Source organism: Bacillus rossius, chromosome 2 (assembly GCF_032445375.1).
Source record: "Bacillus rossius redtenbacheri isolate Brsri chromosome 2, Brsri_v3, whole genome shotgun sequence".
Lineage (NCBI taxonomy): Eukaryota > Metazoa > Arthropoda > Insecta > Phasmatodea > Bacillidae > Bacillus > Bacillus rossius.
In genome coordinates, this window is record NC_086331.1 from 11921072 (window position 1) to 11946550 (window position 25479).

The following is a 25479-nucleotide window of genomic DNA, read 5'->3' on the forward strand; positions in this document are numbered from 1 at the left end:
TGTTCATGTACTCCGACTCGGAAATTGTGATCACGCTTCCCGGGGATGCTCCTACACCTTTTTGGTTCACCATCATCAGACTTTTGAAGATTAACATTGGTGCACCACACATTAAACCAAAGCTGTGTTAACTACATGCTCTCCACTTGAAACATGCAACCATTTGCTTTTACCTATATGTCCCACAATTTATTTTTGTGATTTCCTTTGCAAAGTAAAGAAACCACTTCTATCTACGTTGGAAATTCTTGTAGCGTTCAAGTGATTGGCTTCGCAATTTTTTTTCTAGCAAGTCAAACAATTCTCCAACATCGAGACGGTGATCGCCATTTAGATATGCTGGAACAGCCATGCTGAGTTCCACTCCCCGCATTTTCGGTGTTAAACCATTCTAGAAGAAAAGCACACCTTAAAATTATAGCAAATAATATTTAAAATGTATAAAAGGTTCAAAGACGTGAGAACCACAAAGTACAAAAAAAAATCTAATAAATAAAACACTAAGCTAGGCCTATTCCAACGTTCTACTGTTCGTGAGTCATTTTAACTTAGATTATGAAATATAAATTTATTACAAATTATAACTGCTGAATGGTGATTAATTGTTAATTTTGTTAATGAGGTTGTGATTATATGCATACTTAATTTGACAAACATCCATGAGAGTTTTACAGCGTTTAAATTAGATGTCAACGGTTTTTTTTTACCAAAGGAACACATTTTCAAATAATAAACGATGGCCTTAAAAATTCCGCTGGGAGACAATCGAGACCATATTTCAGACATGGTCTGTATCTTGCCCAACATGTGTCTCAGACAAACCTCCAAAATGCTTGAAGTAACGCCAGGCAGCGATACACTGCCCGAGTCTTGGTCGTCAAGTGCCTCAGTGGAACAACCCCCTCACTTGCCGCGTGCAGTGACGCCAGGCAGTGATGCACGGTCCGAGTCTTGGTCGTCAAGTGTCTCAGTGAAAAAACCCCCTCCCTTGCCGGCTGCAGTGACGCCAGGCAGCGATACACGGTCCGAGTCTTGGTCGTCAAGTGCCTCAGTGGAACTACCCCCATCCCTTGACGCCTGCAGTGACGCCAGGCAGCGATACACGGTCCGAGTCTTGGTCGTCAAGTGTACTCAGTGAAACAACCCCCTCCCTTGCCGCGTGCAGTGACGCCAGGCAGCGATACACGGTCCGAGTTTTGGTCGTCAAGTGTCTCAGTGGAACAACCCCCTCCCTTGCCGCGTGCAGTGACGCCAGGAAGCGATACACGGTCCGAGTCTTGGTCGTCAAGTGTCTCAGTGAAACAACCCCCTCCCTTGCCGCGTGCAGTGACGCCAGGCAGCGATACACGGTCCGAGTCTTGGTCGTCAAGTGCCTCAGTGGAACCACCCCCTCCCTTGCCGCCTGCAGTGACGCCAGGCAGCGATACACGGTCCTAGTCTTGGTCGTCAAGTGCCTCAGTGGATCCACCCCTTCCCTTGCCGCGTGCAGTGACGCCAGGAAGCGATACACGGTCCGAGTCTTGGTCGTCAAGTGTCTCAGTGAAACAACCCCCTCCCTTGCCGCGTGCAGTGACGCCAGGCAGCGATACACGGTCCGAGTCTTGGTCGTCAAGTGCCTCAGTGGAACCACCCCCTCCCTTGCCGCCTGCAGTGACGCCAGGCAGCGATACACGGTCCTAGTCTTGGTCGTCAAGTGCCTCAGTGGATCCACCCCTTCCCTTGCCGCCTGCAGTGACGCCAGGCAGCGATACACGGTCCGAGTCTTGGTCGTCAAGTGCCTCAGTGGAACCAACCCCTCCCTTGCCGCCTGCAGTGACGCCAGGCAGCGATACACGGTCCGAGTCTTGGTCGTCAAGTGCCTCAGTGGAACCACCCCCTCCCTTGCCGCCTGCAGTGACGCCAGGCAGCGATACACGGTCCGAGTCTTGGTCGTCAAGTGCCTCAGTGGATCCACCCCTTCCCTTGCCGCCTGCAGTGACGCCAGGCAGCGATACACGGTCCGAGTCTTGGTCGTCAAGTGCCTCAGTGGAACCACCCCCTCCCTTGCCGCCTGCAGTGACGCCAGGCAGCGATACACGGTCCGAGTCTTGGTCGTCAAGTGCCTCAGTGGAACCACCCCCTCCCTTGCCGCCTGCAGTGACGCCAGGCAGCGATACACGGTCCGAGTCTTGGTCGTCAAGTGCCTCAGTGGAACCACCCCCTCCCTTGCCGTATGCAGTGACGCCAGGCAGCGATACACGGTCCGAGTCTTGGTCGTCAAGTGCCTCAGTGGAACCACCCCCTCCCTTGCCGCCTGCAGTGACGCCAGGCAGCGATACACGGTCCGAGTCTTGGTCGTCAAGTGTCTCAGTGAAACAACCCCCTCCCTTGCCGCCTGCAGTGACGCCAGCAGCGATACACGGTCCGAGTCTTGGTCGTCAAGTGCCTCAGTGGAACCACCCCCTCCCTTGCCGCCTGCAGTGACGCCAGGCAGCGATACACGGTCCGAGTCTTGGTCGTCAAGTGTCTCAGTGAAACAACCCCCTCCCTTGCCGCGTGCAGTGACGCCAGGAAGCGATACACGGTCCGAGTCTTGGTCGTCAAGTGTCTCAGTGAAACAACCCCCTCCCTTGCCGCGTGCAGTGACGCCAGGCAGCGATACACGGTCCGAGTCTTGGTCGTCAAGTGTCTCAGTGAAACAACCCCCTCCCTTGCCGCCTGCAGTGACGCCAGGCAGCGATACACGGTCCGAGTCTTGGTCGTCAAGTGCCTCAGTGGAACCACCCCCTCCCTTGCCGCCTGCAGTGACGCCAGGCAGCGATACACGATTCGAGTCTTGGTCGTCAAGTGCCTCAGTGGAACCACCCCCTCCCTTGCCGCCTGCAGTGACGCCAGGCAGCGATACACGGTCCGAGTCTTGGTCGTCAAGTGCCTCAGTGGAACCAACCCCTCCCTTGCCGCCTGCAGTGACGCCAGGCAGCGATACACGGTCCGAGTCTTGGTCGTCAAGTGCCTCAGTGGATCCACCCCTTCCCTTGCCGCCTGCAGTGACGCCAGGCAGCGATACACGGTCCGAGTCTTGGTCGTCAAGTGCCTCAGTGGAACCACCCCCTCCCTTGCCGCCTGCAGTGACGCCAGGCAGCGATACACGGTCCGAGTCTTGGTCGTCAAGTGCCTCAGTGGATCCACCCCTTCCCTTGCCGCCTGCAGTGACGCCAGGCAGCGATACACGGTCCGAGTCTTGGTCGTCAAGTGCCTCAGTGGAAACAACCCCTCCCTTGCCGCCTGCAGTGACGCCAGGCAGCGATACACGGTCCGAGTCTTGGTCGTCAAGTGCCTCAGTGGAAACAACCCCTCCCTTGCCGCCTGCAGTGACGCCAGGCAGCGATACACGGTCCGAGTCTTGGTCGTCAAGTGCCTCAGTGGAAACAACCCCTCCCTTGCCGCCTGCAGTGACGCCAGGCAGCGATACACGGTCCGAGTCTTGGTCGTCAAGTGCCTCAGTGGAACAACCCCCTCCCTTGCCACGTGCAGTGACGCCAGGCAGCGATACACGGTCCGAGTCTTGGTCGTCAAGTGCCTCAGTGGATCCACCCCTTCCCTTGCCGCCTGCAGTGACGCCAGGCAGCGATACACGGTCCGAGTCTTGGTCGTCAAGTGCCTCAGTGGAACCACCCCCTCCCTTGCCGCCTGCAGTGACGCCAGGCAGCGATACACGGTCCGAGTCTTGGTCGTCAAGTGCCTCAGTGGAACCACCCCCTCCCTTGCCGCCTGCAGTGACGCCAGGCAGCGATACACGATTCGAGTCTTGGTCGTCAAGTGCCTCAGTGGAACCACCCCCTCCCTTGCCGCCTGCAGTGACGCCAGGCAGCGATACACGGTCCGAGTCTTGGTCGTCAAGTGCCTCAGTGGAACCAACCCCTCCCTTGCCGCCTGCAGTGACGCCAGGCAGCGATACACGGTCCGAGTCTTGGTCGTCAAGTGCCTCAGTGGATCCACCCCTTCCCTTGCCGCCTGCAGTGACGCCAGGCAGCGATACACGGTCCGAGTCTTGGTCGTCAAGTGCCTCAGTGGAACCACCCCCTCCCTTGCCGCCTGCAGTGACGCCAGGCAGCGATACACGGTCCGAGTCTTGGTCGTCAAGTGCCTCAGTGGATCCACCCCTTCCCTTGCCGCCTGCAGTGACGCCAGGCAGCGATACACGGTCCGAGTCTTGGTCGTCAAGTGCCTCAGTGGAAACAACCCCTCCCTTGCCGCCTGCAGTGACGCCAGGCAGCGATATACGGTCCGAGTCTTGGTCGTCAAGTGCCTCAGTGGATCCACCCCTTCCCTTGCCGCCTGCAGTGACGCCAGGCAGCGATACACGGTCCGAGTCTTGGTCGTCAAGTGCCTCAGTGGAAACAACCCCTCCCTTGCCGCCTGCAGTGACGCCAGGCAGCGATACACGGTCCGAGTCTTGGTCGTCAAGTGCCTCAGTGGAACAACCCCCTCCCTTGCCACGTGCAGTGACGCCAGGCAGCGATACACGGTCCGAGTCTTGGTCGTCAAGTGCCTCAGTGGATCCACCCCTTGCCGCCTGCAGTGACGCCAGGCAGCGATACACGGTCCGAGTCTTGGTCGTCAAGTGCCTCAGTGAAACCACCCCCTCCCTTGCCGCCTGCAGTGACGCCAGGCAGCGATACACGGTCCGAGTCTTGGTCGTCAAGTGCCTCAGTGGAACCACCCCCTCCCTTGCCGCCTGCAGTGACGCCAGGCAGCGATACACGGTCCGAGTCTTGGTCGTCAAGTGCCTCAGTGGAACCACCCCCTCCCTTGCCGCCTGCAGTGACGCCAGGCAGCGATACACGATTCGAGTCTTGGTCGTCAAGTGCCTCAGTGGAACCACCCCCTCCCTTGCCGCCTGCAGTGACGCCAGGCAGCGATACACGGTCCGAGTCTTGGTCGTCAAGTGCCTCAGTGGAACCAACCCCTCCCTTGCCGCCTGCAGTGACGCCAGGCAGCGATACACGGTCCGAGTCTTGGTCGTCAAGTGCCTCAGTGGAACCACCCCCTCCCTTGCCGCCTGCAGTGACGCCAGGCAGCGATACACGGTCCGAGTCTTGGTCGTCAAGTGCCTCAGTGGAACCACCCCCTCCCTTGCCGCCTGCAGTGACGCCAGGCAGCGATACACGGTCCGAGTCTTGGTCGTCAAGTGCCTCAGTGGAACCACCCCCTCCCTTGGCGCCTGCAGTGACGCCAGGCAGCGATACACGGTCCGAGTCTTGGTCGTCAAGTGCCTCAGTGGAACCACCCCCTCCCTTGCCGCCTGCAGTGACGCCAGGCAGCGATACACGGTCCGAGTCTTGGTCGTCAAGTGCCTCAGTGGAACCACCCCCTCCCTTGGCGCCTGCAGTGACGCCAGGCCGCGATACACGGTCCGAGTCTTGGTCGTCAAGTGCCTCAGTGGAACCACCCCCTCCCTTGGCGCCTGCAGTGACGCCAGGCAGCGATACACGGTCCGAGTCTTGGTCGTCAATTGCCTCAGTGGAACCACCCCCTCCCTTGCCGCCTGCAGTGACGCCAGGCAGCGATACACGGTCCGAGTCTTGGTCGTCAAGTGCCTCAGTGGAACCACCCCCTCCCTTGCCGCCTGCAGTGACGCCAGGCAGCGATACACGGTCCGAGTCTTGGTCGTCAAGTGCCTCAGTGGAACCACCCCCTCCCTTGGCGCCTGCAGTGACGCCAGGCAGCGATACACGGTCCGAGTCTTGGTCGTCAAGTGCCTCAGTGGAACCACCCCCTCCCTTGCCGCCTGCAGTGACGCCAGGCAGCGATACACGGTCCGAGTCTTGGTCGTCAAGTGCCTCAGTGGATCCACCCCCTCCCTTGCCGCCTGCAGTGACGCCAGGCAGCGATACACGGTCCGAGTCTTGGTCGTCAAGTGCCTCAGTGGAACCACCCCCTCCCTTGGCGCCTGCAGTGACGCCAGGCAGCGATACACGGTCCGAGTCTTGGTCGTCAAGTGCCTCAGTGGATCCACCCCCTCCCTTGCCGCCTGCAGTGACGCCAGGCAGCGATACACGGTCCGAGTCTTAGTCGTCAAGTGCCTCAGTGGAACCACCCCCTCCCTTGGCGCCTGCAGTGACGCCAGGCAGCGATACACGGTCCGAGTCTTGGTCGTCAAGTGCCTCAGTGGATCCACCCCCTCCCTTGCCGCCTGCAGTGACGCCAGGCAGCGATACACGGTCCGAGTCTTGGTCGTCAAGTGCCTCAGTGGATCCACCCCCTCCCTTGCCACGTGCAGTGACGCCAGGCAGCGATACACGGTCCGAGTCTTGGTCGTCAAGTGCCTCAGTGGAACCACCCCCTCCCTTGCCGCCTGCAGTGACGCCAGGCAGCGATACACGGTCCGAGTCTTGGTCGTCAAGTGCCTCAGTGGATCCACCCCCTCCCTTGCCGCCTGCAGTGACGCCAGGCAGCGATACACGGTCCGAGTCTTGGTCGTCAAGTGCCTCAGTGGAACCACCCCCTCCCTTGCCGCCTGCAGTGACGCCAGGCAGCGATACACGGTCCGAGTCTTGGTCGTCAAGTGCCTCAGTGGAACCACCCCTTCCCTTGGCGCCTGCAGTGACGCCAGGCAGCGATACACGGTCCGAGTCTTGGTCGTCAAGTCCCTCAGTGGAACCACCCCCTCCCTTGCCGCCTGCAGTGACGCCAGGCAGCGATACACGGTCCGAGTCTTGGTCGTCAAGTGCCTCAGTGGAACCACCCCCTCCCTTGCCGCCTGCAGTGACGCCAGGCAGCGATACACGGTCCGAGTCTTGGTCGTCAAGTGCCTCAGTGGAACCACCCCCTCCCTTGCCGCCTGCAGTGACGCCAGGCAGCGATACACGGTCCGAGTCTTGGTCGTCAAGTGCCTCAGTGGAACCACCCCCTCCCTTGCCGCCTGCAGTGACGCCAGGCAGCGATACACGGTCCGAGTCTTGGTCGTCAAGTGCCTCAGTGGATCCACCCCCTCCCTTGCCGCCTGCAGTGACGCCAGGCAGCGATACACGGTCCGAGTCTTGGTCGTCAAGTGCCTCAGTGGAACCACCCCCTCCCTTGGCGCCTGCAGTGACGCCAGGCAGCGATACACGGTCCGAGTCTTGGTCGTCAAGTGCCTCAGTGGATCCACCCCCTCCCTTGCCGCCTGCAGTGACGCCAGGCAGCGATACACGGTCCGAGTCTTGGTCGTCAAGTGCCTCAGTGGAACCACCCCCTCCCTTGGCGCCTGCAGTGACGCCAGGCAGCGATACACGGTCCGAGTCTTGGTCGTCAAGTGCCTCAGTGGATCCACCCCCTCCCTTGCCGCCTGCAGTGACGCCAGGCAGCGATACACGGTCCGAGTCTTGGTCGTCAAGTGCCTCAGTGGATCCACCCCCTCCCTTGCCACGTGCAGTGACGCCAGGCAGCGATACACGGTCCGAGTCTTGGTCGTCAAGTGCCTCAGTGGAACCACCCCCTCCCTTGCCGCCTGCAGTGACGCCAGGCAGCGATACACGGTCCGAGTCTTGGTCGTCAAGTGCCTCAGTGGATCCACCCCCTCCCTTGCCGCCTGCAGTGACGCCAGGCAGCGATACACGGTCCGAGTCTTGGTCGTCAAGTGCCTCAGTGGAACCACCCCCTCCCTTGCTGCCTGCAGTGACGCCAGGCAGCGATACACGGTCCGAGTCTTGGTCGTCAAGTGCCTCAGTGGAACCACCCCCTCCCTTGGCGCCTGCAGTGACGCCAGGCAGCGATACACGGTCCGAGTCTTGGTCGTCAAGTGCCTCAGTGGAACCACCCCCTCCCTTGCCGCCTGCAGTGACGCCAGGCAGCGATACACGGTCCGAGTCTTGGTCGTCAAGTGCCTCAGTGGAACCACCCCCTCCCTTGCCGCCTGCAGTGACGCCAGGCAGCGATACACGGTCCGAGTCTTGGTCGTCAAGTGCCTCAGTGGAACCACCCCCTCCCTTGCCGCCTGCAGTGACGCCAGGCAGCGATACACGGTCCGAGTCTTGGTCGTCAAGTGCCTCAGTGGAACCACCCCCTCCCTTGCCGCCTGCAGTGACGCCAGGCAGCGATACACGGTCCGAGTCTTGGTCGTCAAGTGCCTCAGTGGATCCACCCCATCCATGCTCCTAGACAGCTCGGCTGAGTGACGAGAGGGAGAGGATACCGCGACCTTGTGACACGATGACAAACAAGAAGCGGGGGCGGGGAGTGCGCCGGGATACTCATTTCCGTATCGACCGCCCCCTCACCCCCTCGCCCACAAACGCAGTTGCGTCTCCATGGCGACGCCTTGACTACAGCTTCGCGTCGCGGCTGTGGTTAGAGCGGGCCCGCTGATCTGCGCGCGCCTCGAGTTGCCCCAGTCTGCAGCGAGGTTACCTAGCGGCACGTTTCCCCGTCTGCTCGACTTCGCGGAGGTTACACGTGCGTGGCCAGCCAAGCCTTGACGCTTACCCTCAACAATTTTAATACAGTTCTTTGTTTTGAAATATCTGTAGCACAGGCTAATCTCCACAACATTTACTGTTTTATCTGCATCCACAAAACTATACCCTGAAACTTTTAAAGTAAAGGTAAGTTATCCATATGTTATTCCCTACCAGAAACATTTTAAAAAATCTACAATATTTCTTTAGTTATCATTTGGTACAGAAACCTTCAAGTATCTAGGAAGTGTTTTGGAGGAAGGGGGCAAACACAAGGATGAAATTATATGGAGAGGACAAGAAGAAAATTCATTCTAAAGGTGCGCGAGAGGTTTAGTGCGGAAGAGGGAGGTGTCATTAAAATACGATTAAGTGTTGTAAAATACCTACTGAAGGATGAGGAATGGTAGAGTGACACAGGAATAGAGGCATTTTTTTGCTGACCCAGCCACAGGCTGAAAGCAATTGATGATTGATCGATGGGAAGGGGCAGGCATTTTTCGCGAAAAAATCTGAACACCTATTAGACTGCAACAAGGTATACCCGCACCTGTGGCTTCTTCCTTGTGATTGGCGGCTGTCTGCGAGAGAAGTCGTGGCCTTGTTTGACCGAGCCACTCAGGACGCGTTTGCTTCCGCGCTGAATCACTGTGATTGGTGTTGTTACAATCGATATGTACGCTGGGAGGAACTCAACCCAATCACGAAACACAGACGATGCTACAGTGTTTTGACTTTCATCTAGTCCCGAAATCTTTTTCGCGAAATCTGCATACCCCTATGTATAACTGATAAAAAAAAATGCAAATCAAATTTTACTCTGCACGTCCCTCGTATGTCCTTTTATTGACGTTTCATTTAACATACTAACTTATTTATCTTCAGCAACACACAAAAAGTTTTGTTTACTAATATAATATAATTATACTTTTTTTTACTGTCTCCTAAAATTTCTGTACACATATAGTAAAGTAAAGTTTTGCAATTTGCCACACATCTAAACATAAAGATGGATCATCTGAAGACTTGTTTTCGGATCTTCCAGGCCCGTGCTATCGGCACGCACAAAGAGGTTTCGACCCCTCCCTTCTTGGGCAACCAATGGATAGAGACCTGTAAAATTCGCGGATTCATTTCGCGATAGGATAGAGTCCAAATACTTTTGACAATATTTTGCTTCAGTGGTTGGGCCACAGTTTATCTGAAGGACTCTGGGCCAATGAAAAATCTTTAACAGAAGAATTAGCGAATCACGATAATTCCAGTCAACAGGTGTTACGAGTCGGTAACCAATCAGCAGATGTAATTTGCACGAGCGCATAGAGGATCATGAAGTCTATCCTTTAGGGATTTGAAATCGCGAAATTTACAGGTCTCTACCAATGGATAGGGACCTAAAAATTCGCGGTTTCGATGACCTTCAGGATAGTCTACGCAGTCCTCTGTACACTCAGGCAAATAACGGCCAGTTCGTTGGCTGCTGACTTGTGAGTCGTCTCAACTGGTTTGCCCGTGATTCGTTACTTCTTTGGTTGAGGGTTTCTCATTGGCCCAGAGTCGCCCAGACGAACAGTGAGCCAATAGCTAGAGACCGGAAAAAATCGCGAATTCATTTCGCGATAGGCTAAAATACAAATAGTTATACCTCAGTGCTGCCTCTGGCATTGGCTCACAACTCACCTGGATGACTCTGGGCTAATGAGAAACACTCAACCACAGCTGTATCGAATCACGTTGGGACGTCTCACAAGACAGCAGCCAATGAGTGAGTGACATTTGACCGAGTGTACGTAGAACTATGGAGTTCATCCTACAGGTCATTGAACCCGCGAATTTTTCCGGTTCCTACCAATAGCAAAAGCAGCTTAAAGGTATTTTTGTATTAATTTCAGACTATCGCGAAATGAATCTGCGAAATTTTCCGGTCTCTACCAATGGACCTCGCATCGAAGCATGACAGAGATCCGCTCCCCCGTAGAGCCCACCACACAGAACAGGCGTCTCGAATGTGTTGAGCCATTCGCCAGGACTGTTAGAAGCTAACAGACTCGTGGTGAACATTGCTGACTGGCATCCAGGCCGGGACACGCGTGAGCAACGATTGATGGGTCTAGTTCGTTTAGGACAGTGGGTTTCATTCAAGGCGAACTGGAGACCTGTGAAGGGAATATCATTTCACGTAACAAGGTACAGTATTTGTGTGAGAAGAATACCATATCACGAAAAAAGATAGGGTGTTTGTGTGAGAAGAATATCATGTCATGTAACAATATAGTATGTTTGTGTGAGACAAATACCATATCACCAAAAAAAGGTAGTGTGTTTGTGTGAGAATATCATGTCATGTAACAATATAATGTGTTTGTTCGAGAAGAATACCATGTCACATATTAAGGTAGTGTGTTAGAGTGAAAAGGAGGCCATGAAACATAACAAAATAGAAATTTTTGTGTCAGAAGAATACCATGTCATGTAACAAGTTAAGAGTGTATGTGTGAGAAGACAAGTTAGAGTGTTTGTGTGAGAAGAATATCATGTGATGTAACAAGATAAAAACCATGTCACGTCACAAGATAGATTATTGTTTGTGTGAGAAGAACTCCATGCCACGCAATAAGATAAAGTGTTTGTTTGTGAAAAAAGCCATGCAACGTAACCAGATAGTGTATTTGTGTGGGAAGAATACAATGTCACGTAGCAAGATAAGTGTATGTGTGAGAAGAAAAAAAATTGAACCAGTAAAACAACGAATAAATGACAATGGCTCAGTGTGCTAGTTGAAATGACACCTATTGCGTGAATAGATAAGGTGCCACTTGAAACATTTAGGAACTTGTAGAGAAGTTAAAAAATATATATATTATTTTTATTGATTATAGTTATTAGTTTTTTCATTCATTCGTTGTGTTTAGTAAATATTATTCTTTGACTGCACATTAAGAAAAGTGTAAAATTGAAAGATAAAAAACACATTTATTATTAAGCTAATATAAATTTTTTTAATAAATTCTAACATTTGTTGCACACAAGTTTAACAACCTTCGAACGACCATATCAATACCGAAGTGATTGATACAAGTTCTATGATAATAAGCCAAACATAAATATAGATACAAGCCTTGTCACAACTCAGGCTGTTGTTCACAGCCACACAACAACTCCGGAAACAGAGCGTGGGGAAGGTAGTGTATTCACAGTTGTGATATCTACTGTGCACTATGCGACAAGCAAGCGTGCCTCACAGAGCCTGTTCAGGCCTGATACAGCTGTTCACCGCCACACAACAACTGCGGGAACAGAGCGTGAGGAAGGTAGTGTATTCACAGTTGTGATATCTACTGTGCTCTATGCGACAAGCAAGCGTGCCTCACAGAGCCTGTTCAGGCCTGATACAGCTGTTCACAGCCACACAACAACTCCGGGAACAGAGCGTGGGGAATGTAGTGTATTCACAGGTGTGATATCTACTGTGCACTATGCGACAGGCAAGTGTACCTCACAGAGCCTGTTCAGGCCTGATACAGCTGTTCACATCCACACAACAACTCCGGGAACAGAGCGTGGGGAATGTAGTGTATTCACAGGTGTGATATCTACTGTGCACTATGCGACAGGCAAGCCTGCCTCACAGAGCCTGTTCAGGCATGATACAGCTGTTCACAGCCACACAACAACTCCGGGAACAGAGCGTGAGGAAGGTAGTGTATTCACAAGTGTGATATCTACTGTGCACTATGCGACAAGCAAGCGTGCCTCACAGAGCCTGTTCAGGCATGACACAGCTGTTCACAGCCACACAACAACTCCGGGAACAGAGCGTGAGGAAGGTAGTGTATTCACAAGTGTGATATCTACTGTGTACTACGCGACAGGCAAGCGTATCTCACAGAGCCTGTTCAGGCCTGATACAGCTGTTCACATCCACACAACTCCGGGAACAGAGCGTGAGGAAGGTAGTGTATTCACAGGTGTGATATCTACTGTGCACTATGCGACAAGCAAGCGTGCCTCACAGAGCCTGTTCAGGCATGATACAGCTGTTCACAGCCACACAACAACTCCGGGAACAGAGCGTGAGGAAGGTAGTGTATTCACAAGTGTGATATCTACTGTGCACTACGCGACAGGCAAGCGTATCTCACAGAGCCTGTTCAGGCCTGATACAGCTGTTCACATCCACACAACAACTCCGGGAACAGAGCGTGAGGAAGGTAGTGTATTCACAGGTGTGATATCTACTGTGCACTATGCGACAGGCAAGCGGGCCTCTCAGAGCCTGTTCAGGCCTGATACAGCTGTTCACAGCCACACAACAACTCCGGGAACAGAGCGTGGGGAAGGTAGTGTATTCACAGGTGTGATATCTACTGTGCACTATGCGACAGGCAAGCCTGCCTCACAGAGCCTGTTCAGGCCTGATACAGCTGTTCACAGCCACACAACAACTCCAGGAACAGAGCGTGAGGAAGGTAGTGTATTCACAGGTGTGATATCGACTGTGCTTTATGCGACAGGCAAGCGTGTCTCACAGAGCCTGTTCAGGCCTGATACAGCTGTTCACAGCCACACAACAACTCCGGGAACAGAGCGTGGGGAAGGTAGTGTGTCTCACAGAGCCTGTTCAGAGCTGATACAGCTGTTCACAGCCACACAACAACTCCGGGAACAGGCCTAGAGGAGCGACATGGTGTGCTGGGCTCCCCGGTATTGATTATCGGGAGGGGAGGAAGTCCGAACATACGCAGATGAAACAGAGGGATAAAAAACGGATAAGGGGGGGAAAGAAGAGAGAGGGTGGATGTAGACGGAGAGCGCAATTCGCGATGATATCTGGTGGGCGAAGTAAAGAGAGAAAAGTTTTAATTGATTTCGCGCGCGGTCGTTTAGTGGCTTGTGCCGGCCTAACAGCCGGGTCCTGGCCAAGCATTTTGTTTCCCGGTCTAAGTTATTCTAAGCGTTCGGGCAGGGTCCAGGTTAGGCGAGGCCACAGGGTTGACTCAGGCTTTAAGCCCTTACAACCTATCAGTAGAGACCTGTGAAATTCGCGATAGGATAGAATCCAAATACTTTTGACATTATTTTGCTTCAGTGATTGGGCCACAGTTTATCTGAAGGACTCTGGGCCAATGAAAAATCTTTAACAGAAGAATTAGCGAATCACGCTCATTCCAGTCAACAGGTGTTACGAGTCGGTAACCAATCAGCAGATGTAATTTGCACGAGTGCGTAGAGGATCATGGAGTTTATCCTTTAGGGATTTGAAATCGCGAATTTTATAGGTCTCTATATATCATGTTTGGATTTAACCATGCGGGAGAGGCCACAGGCATCTTGTGCTAATGGGGTTTATTGGCCTGTCGCAGCGAATGATACCATGGCTGACGCCTCTTTGGTCGCTCTAGCTTAAATAAAGCTGTTGTGGCCCACGCAAAAAACTGGGCTGGGTCAAGCGGGGATCAATTAACTTGCATTAAGCGAGCAGGGCTGCTGTTCTGTCATGCACTAGCCACTTCTTGTCGTGACTTGCCCACGTCAACCCACCTGCCGCTAGTATCCGTATGCTCATGTGCAAACAAGCACGGGCAGGCCTACTTGTAGCCTCCGATCACTACGGACTACTAGGCGGTACCGGTAAAACTACTGTTGCATGCTGGGAGGTAGCGTTCTTCTTTTATTGCTCTTCCCACGAGCCGAAGCTGCCAAGATGGCGGACTCGCGCATGTGGCAACACGCACTCGTATACGAGTGTGATAAAAAAAAAAAATACGGCGAATATATTTTTTTACGAGTTTTGTACTAAGCTTACATCAAATTTGAACTAATCTCCTTCAAAATAAACTCTCCTTGGTTTGCGATGCGCGTTCATCCCAATTCCGATGCATTATAAGTAGGGACAGGAAAAATTGGCGGGTTCAATGACCTTTAGGATGAACTCCATAGTTCTACGTACACTCGGTCAAATGTCACCCACTCATTGGCTGCTGTCTTGTGAGACGTCCCATCGTAGCAGCCTGTGATGCGATAAAGCTTTGGTCAGGTGTTTCTCATTGGCCCAGAGTCATCCAGGTGAGTTATGAGCCAATAGCAGAGGCGGCACTGAGGTATAACTATTTGTATTTTAGCCTATTGCGAAATGAATTCGCGAATTTTTCCGGTCTCTAGGCATACATTTAACCTAAAGTCCAATTCTTCCCACATTTTGGTTAACACGTCCGGAATAATGGAAGAAATAGCCTCTTCAGTTCTGTGTCTTAACTCTGGCAAATCATTAGGTAGCGACGGAACGTAGACACGATCTTTTATAAAGCCCCAAAGGAAAAAAAAATCGCATGGCTTTATGTCAGGTGAACGTGGAGGCCAGCGATAAAGAGCTCTGTCGTCTCGACCATTACGACTAATCCAACAGTCAGGGATTTCGACTTTCAACCACTCTCGTACAAAGACGTTCCATTGGGGAGGGACACCAACCTGTTGCTAAATAAAGTTTGCAGATTCACCCTTAGCGAATTGCAGAACAGAAAATTACTTTACGCTCAGGAGTCGCCAATTTGCATAGGTGGCGCTGCAAGCGTGAAAACAGCAAAGCAGTATTTGCGCATGCGCTTATCTAAAACTGTTTGAGTTACTTTGATCGTGACCTTGAACCGAGAGTCTTCCTCGCAAGGGTTGGCAACTTGGGCCTTGAAGCCCGCATTTTTGACGTGATAACTAGAGACATGCAAAATTAGCGGATTCATTGACCTCTAGGATAGACTCCACAGTCCTTTAAATACTCGCGGAAATGACACCTGTTCATTGGCTACTGACGCGTGAGACGTCTCAACTAGGCTGTCCGTAATTCGGCACTTTCTTGGTTTAGTGTTTCCCATTGGCTCACAGTTCCCCGGATAAAATGTGGGCCAATCGCAGAAGCGGTACGAAGGTATAGTTGTTTTTATGCTAGCCTATCGCGAAATGAATCCGCGAATTTTGCATGTCTCTAGTGATAACATCTTACAAATCGATGAACGCCGGCTGCACGCACGAAAAAAGCATGACTCATTGTGTCACGTTCCGCCTGAGCCGAGCGTGAAAGAACCGGCCAACCACCGTGCGAGAAAATCTTCTATAATATCAAACAGGTTAAGGCGGGCTTTTTAAAAGCAGCAATTTTAAAAAAAATTGATTTATTTGTCCAATTTCGTCATTTAAAATTAACTATTTATTATCATTGATTTGATTTCAGTTTATTTCTATAACTAATTGTTCGTGATTATATTTAAACATATTATTTAAATTAAATTTGCAAAAACTGTAAATAATATTTGAAAATGAAAAAAGTATGCAATTTTTTCATCAATGTTTTCTTATGACGTTAACACGTAAAATTATCGTCCGTAAACACGTCCGTAAACAGACTTCACAGACAACCAACATTTTTTTGATCGATCCCACGTCACTGTACCAGGGCCATTCCTGTAGACCGGAGAATGTGATGCAGATACTCTGTGCGCCTACAGCAGCTGAAGGCCTCCACGGCTGGGTTCACAATCGGGGAACACGAGCTGTACGCTCGGCTGTGCACACCACTCCAGGGGAATCTGTTCACAACTGGAATCCTACAGTTCATTTCAGCGAGCTATGCGACATCCGTTGGCACACTGAGGGAAAGGTTTGTTTGCCCAACAAAATAGTTGTTTGTATATGGCGAAATAAATATATTTTGTTAATTCAAACAAATATTTTGTAGTAGGAAAGATTCTGTTGACCCAACAAAATGATTTTGTCAACTCAAATGTATATTTGGTTCGGTGTAACAAATTATTTTTGTTACTTACCGAGTTTGGTTAAACTAACAACATATTTTGTTCCACCAAGTAAATATTTGTTTCGCCATACATAAACAAATATTTTTTTTTATTCAAACAAACCTTTTTCTCTGTGCAGTGTAAGCAAGTAGCTATATAAACTATCGAATGCTTATCCCGTGACATCTGACCAGCAATTAGTGAGCATACTGTTATATAAAAACTTTAGTTAACCATTCTAACCACGACACTTTATTTTTTTTACACTTTTTGCTAGTGACTTATAAAAAATTATTAAATTAAAGCAGGAATTACACTTAAGCATTGTAATATCTCGACAATTTCTTGCATAGCGATGGCGTCAGGGGTCTATTCCTCTACAGGAATCATCAGACAGATCCCACAGCGATGGTGTCAGGGGCCTATTCCTCTACAGGAATCATCCGACAGATCCCACAGCGATTGTGTCAGGGGCCCATTCCTCTACAGGAATCATCCGACAGATCCCACAGCGATTGTGTCAGGGGCCTATTCCTCTACAGGAATCATCCGACAGATCCCACAGCGATAGCGTCAGGGGCCTATTCCTCTACAGGAATCATCTGACAGATCCCACAGCGATAGCGTCAGGGGCCTATTTCTCTACAGGAATCATCCGACAGATCCCACAGCGATGGCGTCAGGGGCCTATTCCTCTACAGGAACCATCCGACAGATCCCACAGCGATGGTGTCAGGGGCCTATTCCTCTACAGGAATCATCTGACAGATCCCACAGCGATGGCGTCAGGGGCCTATTTCTCTACAGGAATCATCCGACAGATCCCACAGCGATGGCGTCAGGGGCCTATTCCTCTACAGGAACCATCCGACAGATCCCACAGCGATGGCGTCAGGGGTCTATTCCTCTACAGGAATCATCTGACAGATCCCACAGCGATAGCGTCAGGGGCCTATTCCTCTACAGGAATCATCTGACAGATCCCACAGCGATGGCGTCAGGGGCCTATTCCTCTACAGGAATCATCCGACAGATCCCACAGCGATGGCGTCAGGGGCCTATTCCTCTACAGGAACCATCCGACAGATCCCACAGCGATGGCATCAGGGGCATATTCCTCTACAGGAATCATCCGACAGATCCCACAGCGATGGCGTCAGGGGCCTATTCCTCTACAGGAACCATCCGACAGATCCCACAGCGATAGCGTCAGGGGCATATTCCTCTACAGGAATCATCCGACAGATCCCACAGCGATAGCGTCAGGGGCCTATTTCTCTACAGGAATCATCAGACAGATCCCACAGCGATGGCGTCAGGGGCATATTCCTCTACAGGAATCATCCGACAGATCCCACAGCGATGGCGTCAGGGGCATATTCCTCTACAGGAATCATCCGACAGATCCCACAGCGATAGCGTCAGGGGCCTATTCCTCTACAGGAATCATCCGACAGATCCCACAGCGATAGCGTCAGGGGCCTATTCCTCTACAGGAATCATCCGACAGATCCCACAGCGATGGCGTCAGGGGCATATTCCTCTACAGGAATCATCCGACAGATCCCACAGCGATAGCGTCAGGGGCCTATTCCTCTACAGGAACCATCCGACAGATCCCACAGCGATAGCGTCAGGGGCATATTCCTCTACAGGAATCATCCGACAGATCCCACAGCGATAGCGTCAGGGGCATATTCCTCTACAGGAATCATCCGACAGATCCCACAGCGATAGCGTCAGGGGCCTATTTCTCTACAGGAATCATCAGACAGATCCCACAGCGATGGCGTCAGGGGCATATTCCTCTACAGGAATCATCCGACAGATCCCACAGCGATAGCGTCAGGGGCCTATTCCTCTACAGGAATCATCCGACAGATCCCACAGCGATAGCGTCAGGGGCCTATTCCTCTACAGGAATCATCCGACAGATCCCACAGCGATGGCGTCAGGGGCATATTCCTCTACAGGAATCATCCGACAGATCCCACAGCGATAGCGTCAGGGGCCTATTTCTCTACAGGAATCATCAGACAGATCCCACAGCGATGGCGTCAGGGGCATATTCCTCTACAGGAATCATCCGACAGATCCCACAGCGATAGCGTCAGGGGCCTATTTCTCTACAGGAATCATCCGACAGATCCCACAGCGATGGCGTCAGGGGCCTATTCCTCTACAGGAACCATCCGACAGATCCCACAGCGATAGCGTCAGGGGCCTATTTCTCTACAGGAATCATCCGACAGATCCCACAGCGATGGCGTCAGGGGCCTATTCCTCTACAGGAACCATCCGACAGATCCCACAGCGATGGCATCAGGGGCATATTCCTCTACAGGAATCATCCGACAGATCCCACAGCGATAGCGTCAGGGGCCTATTTCTCTACAGGAATCATCCGACAGATCCCACAGCGATGGCGTCAGGGGCCTATTCCTCTACAGGAACCATCCGACAGACCCCACAGCGATGGCATCAGGGGCATATTCCTCTACAGGAATCATCCGACAGATCCCACAGCGATTGTGTCAGGGGCCTATTCCTCTACAGGAACCATCTGACAGATCCCACAGCGATGGTGTCAGGGGCCTATTCCTCTACAGGAATCATCCGACAGATCCCACAGCGATGGTGTCAGGGGCCTATTCCTCTACAGGAATCATCCGACAGATCCCACAGCGATGGCATCAGGGGCCTATTCCTCTACAGGAATCATCCGACAGTTAAATTCCGGAAGAGATCTTACATGCCTATTCTTGAAACTGCTGTAGTCGTGTCGTGTCGTGTTAGCAATAATTCTCTTTGGATGTGTGGCATCGTTGATTTTAGTGTTGACGTCACTGGCAGAAGGCCAGTCGCAATGAGGAAAGGAGCTTTTATCACGAAATTGTGTTGATTTTTATAATTATATTTATAGTTTTTTTTTGTGTATGCGGAAGTTAGGTGTATAAATGTGTAATAATTAACAATGTTTTGTAAAGTTACGCCCGAGAAAAGGAAAATTCTATTGGCATTTATGAAGAAAAAAAACAAGGTTTATGCAGGTTAAATGTTATTCTGTAATGCAAAATTCAACTTTATTTCTTAACAAAAGTACCTACTACAAAAATATTTACAGATTTATGTGTTATCATTTTTAAAAACGCTCTTATCACTTAAAACGACATTTTTTTAGTCTATAGATACTGTTTATTTGGCCCCAATTCGTAACATGTTTTTGTTTATACTAGAGATTTTTTTTTAATGTTTGTTTGTTTAAGAAATAATTTACGACTGTGTACATTGATTTTGATAACCACTTCAAGTCATATCAAAATGATAATGTTTATGGACAATTTCTTGGCAATTATTGCGGTAGAAAATAGGTGATTTTTTAGAGTAGCGGTTTTTGGGGAACCATCTACGTATTTATCAAAAAATCTTTCAGCAGGATTTCAAGGATTTCATCCACATGTGTAGGCTATAGGCTACCTGCTTGGCAGGAATGTAGAGTAGTTTTGCGAGATAGGGAGGGGTAAAAAGGAAAACCTTTATTATTGAAATTCATATATAACTGGACTCAACAGGTATATTATTTTACGAATAAATATGCATAGCCTATACAAGCCTACCAGTATAGTTCGAATGTAATCAAAACATGACACATTTAGCAATATTTAGTGTGAAAAACAAATAACATACGGAAACGATGTAATAGCACATATCACAAAATACAACTAACAAATACGTTTCAAATTTCTAAACAGCGAATATTTCCATATTTTTCATGTAAAATGTTCAGAAGTAAAAAAATGCAAACATAATTTTCGTTAATATTTAAGAAATGTGGACAATGCCAATCACAGAAAAAATGTAATATCCTTAAACTTGCAATTGTAGCTCATATATAGAGACCCGACAAATTCGCGGGTTCAATGACCTCCAGGATAGACTCCAATATCCTCTACACACTCGGGCAAATGCTAACTGTTCATTGGCTGCTGACTTGTGAGTCGTCTCGACTTGGTGGCCTGTGATTCGACACTTCTATGAGTGAGGGTCTCTAATTGGCCCTCAGTCCTCCAGATTAACAGTGAACCAATGACAGAAGCAGCACTAAGGTATAATTATTTGAATTTTAGCATAACACGAAATGAACCCGCGAATTTTACGGGTCTCTACTCATATATAAGCTAGTTCTCACGAACACACGAATTATATAGGTTAGAATGACTCAACTGTTGCAATTTTTAAATGCAATAAATTTGAAATATTCTTAAATCCATCCCATATTAGTTATTAAATATAAGCGTTTTCTTCCTTTTGGATTAAATTAAATTTCAATCAAATATAACCCACGACTCAACGATAGGCCTTCCTGCAGTATTTCGTCACGTATTGTTATTTAAATATGCATGGCATAATATAAGGCGGTGAACTGAATATTGCTGGTTTTAAATTAAGCTAACCTAATATAACTTAGCTATCCACACTATTTTCTAAAATGTAAATGTGGCTAACCTTAATGAACCAACCATCCACGCGACTTTAAAGTACTATAGAAGCACAATAGAGCCTCCATTTTCAATAAACCGAAGTTCCGAAGAGAAAAAAAAAGACTCCCGAATATTTAGAGGAATCGCTATTATGCCATAAAAAAAAAGGTAGCGGAAAAATCCCGACAGTTAGTGACGTCATTCCGATACCTAATTCTGCAAGAATAGTTTTAGCAATTCTCTGTTGGACCGAAGTCATTCCACTAGAGGAGTTATTCCGACAGCGTCAAGAATAAGGCCTCAGCAGTAGAAAGGCGCTATCTCCAGTTGCGTTGCGCGCGCAGCAGCGTGTGCCCGAGTGGGCCAGAGTGGGCCAGAGTGGGCCAGAGTGTGCCCGAGCGTCACGCGCCTACTTTCCCGTGTACGACACTGTACAGAAACGCGAGTACGCAAGGTGCGTGTACACCACGCTACGTCTGTACGCTTCCAGGCCAGCACTTCAGACAAACAACTACAATCACTCTCCTCACCGCGGTATTTGACTCGCTTGCCCTTGTTTTCCAGTGTTTTTCAGTGTTTTCCAGTGTCTTATAGAATCACCTTTCCGTATCGTCACAAAAAAAATATATTTTAAGGCTTTAGTAAGATAACACAATAGAAGTATTTGAACAAATAACTTACAATTTATTTTCCAAAACATTTGATTAATACTCACATTACCTAAGTAGAAATAAAATATATTAATTTTGTTTTCATATTAGGACAAAAATGGCCAAACAAAAGATGAATACTTCAGAACACAATTCGATTTGGTGAGAGGCAAACCTGAGCTGGCCGTCTCCCTACACTCTAAAAAAAATTTGTACTTTTACAAGGGGAATTCTTGGAAACCATGTTGCCAAGGATATTTCTTGCAAAACTACAAGGCAGATCCTTGCAAAATCGCACATGGTACAAGGCTCTGCCTTGTAGTTTTACAAGTAATATCCTTGGCAACAGGGTTTCCAAGGATTTTACTTGTAAAATATACAAAAATTTCTTTCAGTGTACAGGGAATTAGATTGTAACATCTATAACTAGGGGCAAGCATACCGCGCCAGCGATTACATGCTTGCGACTGGCGGTCGTCTACAGGAACAGCCGTTACCCCAGTTGACCATGCCGTTCAGGATGTGTTTGATTGTGCACGGAACGTGTGGTGGGTGCGGCGAGGGAGGCAAGGCGAGCGAGGGAGGCAAGGCGAGCGAGGGAGGCAAGGCGAGCGAGGGCGGCAAGGCGAGCGAGGGAGGGAGGGAGGCGAGAAGAGGAAAGCAAAGCGGGCAAGAGAACGGAGTAACCTAGGGAGAAGAGTCGAGAGAAGCTAAGCGAGGTTGGTATTCACTAATGTACTCTCATTTGACGAGTCGAACTCAGAGAACTCCTTAACCCAGGACTAGGGGTATGCGTATTTCGCGAAAAGATTTCGAGACTAGCTGAAAGTAAAAACAATGTAGCGCCGTCTGTGTTCCGTGATTGGGTGAGTTTCTTTCAGGTGCATGTCGATTGTTACAACACCAATCACATGAAGTCAGTGCGGAATCAAACGCGTCCTGAGTGGCTCGGTAAAACAAGGCGACGACTTCTTTCGCAAACGGCCGCCAATCACAAGGAGGAAACCGCTGGTGCGGGTATACCTTCTGCAGTCTAGTAGACGTTCAGGTTTTTTCGCGAAAAATGCCTGCCCCTACCCAGGACCCTTTCCAAAGCAATACATTTAGAACAAGTTAGTGGTACACTGTAAACAATTTCTTTAAATTTACACATGGTGTGTTGGGAGTATTTTTACTTTTGGTCGCACATACAGTTTGTGTATATTAACACATTCCTTGTGCAACATTTCTACTACTTACATGGTGTAATCTTAATCCAAATATTCATAGATTTTTCAAAAACTCAACATTAGAGTTAAAATACCCAATTGCCATGTACATTAATGAAATGATTCTTATAAAGTTTTACACACACACAGTAAAAATGTTCGTAAAATTATACAAGTTTTGTAATTTTAACTTTTTGTAGCGTAATTCTTAAACACGCGTACTTTTATTGTAATTTTTTCACTACTATTTCTAGGTAACTAAATTGTGCTACAGGCGTCGGCTAAAATACACCAATTTAAATATTTTATTTCAATAAATAACACATTTAGACGTATACCTATGTGTAGGTATCGGAAAAATTCGCGGGTTCAATGACCCCTAGGATGAACTCAGTAGTTCTACGTACACTCGGTCAAATGTCACCCACTCATTGGCTGCTGTCTTGTGAGACGTCCCATCGTAGCAGCCTGTGATTCGATAAAGCTTTGGTCAGGTATTTCTCATTGGCCCAGAGTCATCCAGGTGAGTTGTGAGCCAATAGCAGAGGCGGCACTGAGGTAAAACTATTTGTATTTTAGGCTATAGCGAAATGAATTCGCCAATTTTTCCGGTCTCTACCTATGTGAAATTACACATTGACGTATTTATTTTGTCAGTTCACTGTAGTTGTACATACATACACACACATCATTGTTCATTATATTGGTTACCGTGAATTTACAACGACCAAGGAACTGCAAAAAATACAATTTATTTCACTTTTTATAGTGACGAAAACCCATTTAATTTTTAAAATAGGTTACGAAAGTCGTAATCCCATTTCTTCGTGATTGTTATTGTGCACGATGGTGTGAGGGTAAGATGCTTGACTAATGATCAGAAGGTTGTGTGTTTCGAATCTCCGCTAGGTCAGTCAGATCACAGGAAGTTATTCAAAGGTGAAAAATTTTAAAATAAGTCTAAAGCACAAATTGTTAAATAACAGCTCTAAGCTACAAACAGTAGAATATTTTTGAGAGTAGCAGAAATTAACATGTTCGTTGTTAGTGTTAATTTACACAACGATGCAGTAAAATTAACAGGCACTTGTGGTAGATTTAAACAACTTGTGGTAGATTTATACAACACGAAGTAATATTGCACATTTACCAAACCATAGCAATTGTAATTTTACACTAAATATACGTGGCAGCAGTCTCCACTGATGTGAGTGTAATTTTACACCCACACGTGTTGGTGTATTTGTACTCCTGTGTTTAAGTGAGACTACACGAACATCGGTGGGGACTCTTCTGCCACGTATATTTAGTGTAAAATACCAAAACCTTTTTGACGTGATAACGTCTTATAAATAGACAGAAAAATTCGCGAATTCATTTCGCGATAGGCTAAAATACAAATAGTTATACCTCAGTGCCGCCTCTGCTATTGGCTCACAACTCACCAGGATGACTCTGGGCCAATGAGAAATACCTGACCAAAGCTTTATCGAATCACAGGCTGCTACAATGGGACGTCTCACAAGACAGCAGCCAATGAGTGGGTGTAATTTGACCGAGTGTACGTAGAACTATGGAGTTCATCCTAGAGGTCATTGAACCCGCGAATTTTTCCGGTCCCTACTTATAAATCTATGAACGCAGGCTGCACGCACGAAAAAGCATGACCCGTTGGCCTGAGCCGAGCGTGCAAGAACCGGCCAACCACCGTGCGAAAAAAATCTTCTATAATATCAAACAGGTTAAGGTGGGCATTTTAAAGGCAGCAATTAAAAAAAATATATTTATTTGTCCAATTTCGTCATTTCAAATTAACAACTTATTAACATTGATTTGATTTCAGATTTTTTCTACAACTAGGTAATTGTTTGTGATTATATTTAAACAAATTATTGAAATCAAATTTGCAAAAGCTGTAAATAATATTTGAAAATTTAAAAAGTATGCTATTTTCCATCTATGTTTTATTATGACGTTATCACGTGATATTGTCGTCCGTAAACCGACTTTACAGACAACCCCCATTTTTTTTTTTTTTAAATTTCTCTGATGTGAGACATTTTGTACATTCTAGGGACACCTGTATTTCGCGAATACATTTCGTGTCAAGGTATTTCACAAAATACTGTAGCTTTTTCTAAGAGTCATGGCAAATTGTGAGGGTGCAGCAGTACGGTGACCACATTCTCATTGGCCCCGTCAAGAGCGGGACGACCCCTTTCACCGACCTCAGCCAATAACCACAGGAGAAAAGCTACAGTATTTTGTGAAATACCTTGACACGAAATGTATTCGCGAAATACAGTAGGCTTTGAATATATATACTGTATAGAAGTCGCGAGTGGATAGGATTTACTCTACGTTTTTCAGAAGCGTATGAGCAGCAGCTTGGGAACTTCACCGCTGCAGTGCGCTGCCGTAACGCCCTGTATCGTCTTAGTTCTTATTTACACGTTAGAGCGCAGCACTGTCGCCCGCTGTCATACCCCGCACCCCTCATCCATCATTCACTGCAGCTCAACGTCGTTCAACGGGAGGGGGAAGGGGTGTTTGAAGAGTTGGACACTTGTCCGCTAGGGACCACCACAAGTCGATGCCCTAGAGATGGTGGCGATTGCGGCGGTGAATTAACCAACTACCTCAAAACCGTATTAGAAATTTTAACCTGGGCTGGCGACTTCTATACAGTATATATTCAAAGCAGTAGGCAAGCAGGTACTCACGGGTCCAGGTACTCGAGCGACAGGCTGATGCTCTCGTCGGGAGAGAAGATGATCCTCTCAACAGTGCCGCCTCTCTCCTCTGGAGTCGTCAGCGACACTGGAACACCCGCCAGACAGTCACCAACTGCTCCAGGCTTACATCCATTAGCCGTCACCGCTGCAACGAGCTTCACAAGTTATGAGTAGAGACCTGTGAAATTCGCGGATTCCTTT

The 25479-nt window shown here is 48.9% G+C and overlaps 1 protein-coding gene across 1 annotated transcript in view; it reads right to left on the bottom strand.

Annotated features, from left to right (window-relative positions):
• Positions 1-25479, bottom strand: part of LOC134528837 (BRD4-interacting chromatin-remodeling complex-associated protein-like) — a 242869-nt gene that overhangs the window by 75491 nt on the left and 141899 nt on the right. Inside the window, exon 5 of the mRNA XM_063362503.1 lies at positions 25267-25363. Within this exon, the coding sequence (XP_063218573.1) occupies positions 25267-25363 (97 nt within the window). The remainder of the gene's footprint in view (positions 1-25266; positions 25364-25479) is intronic.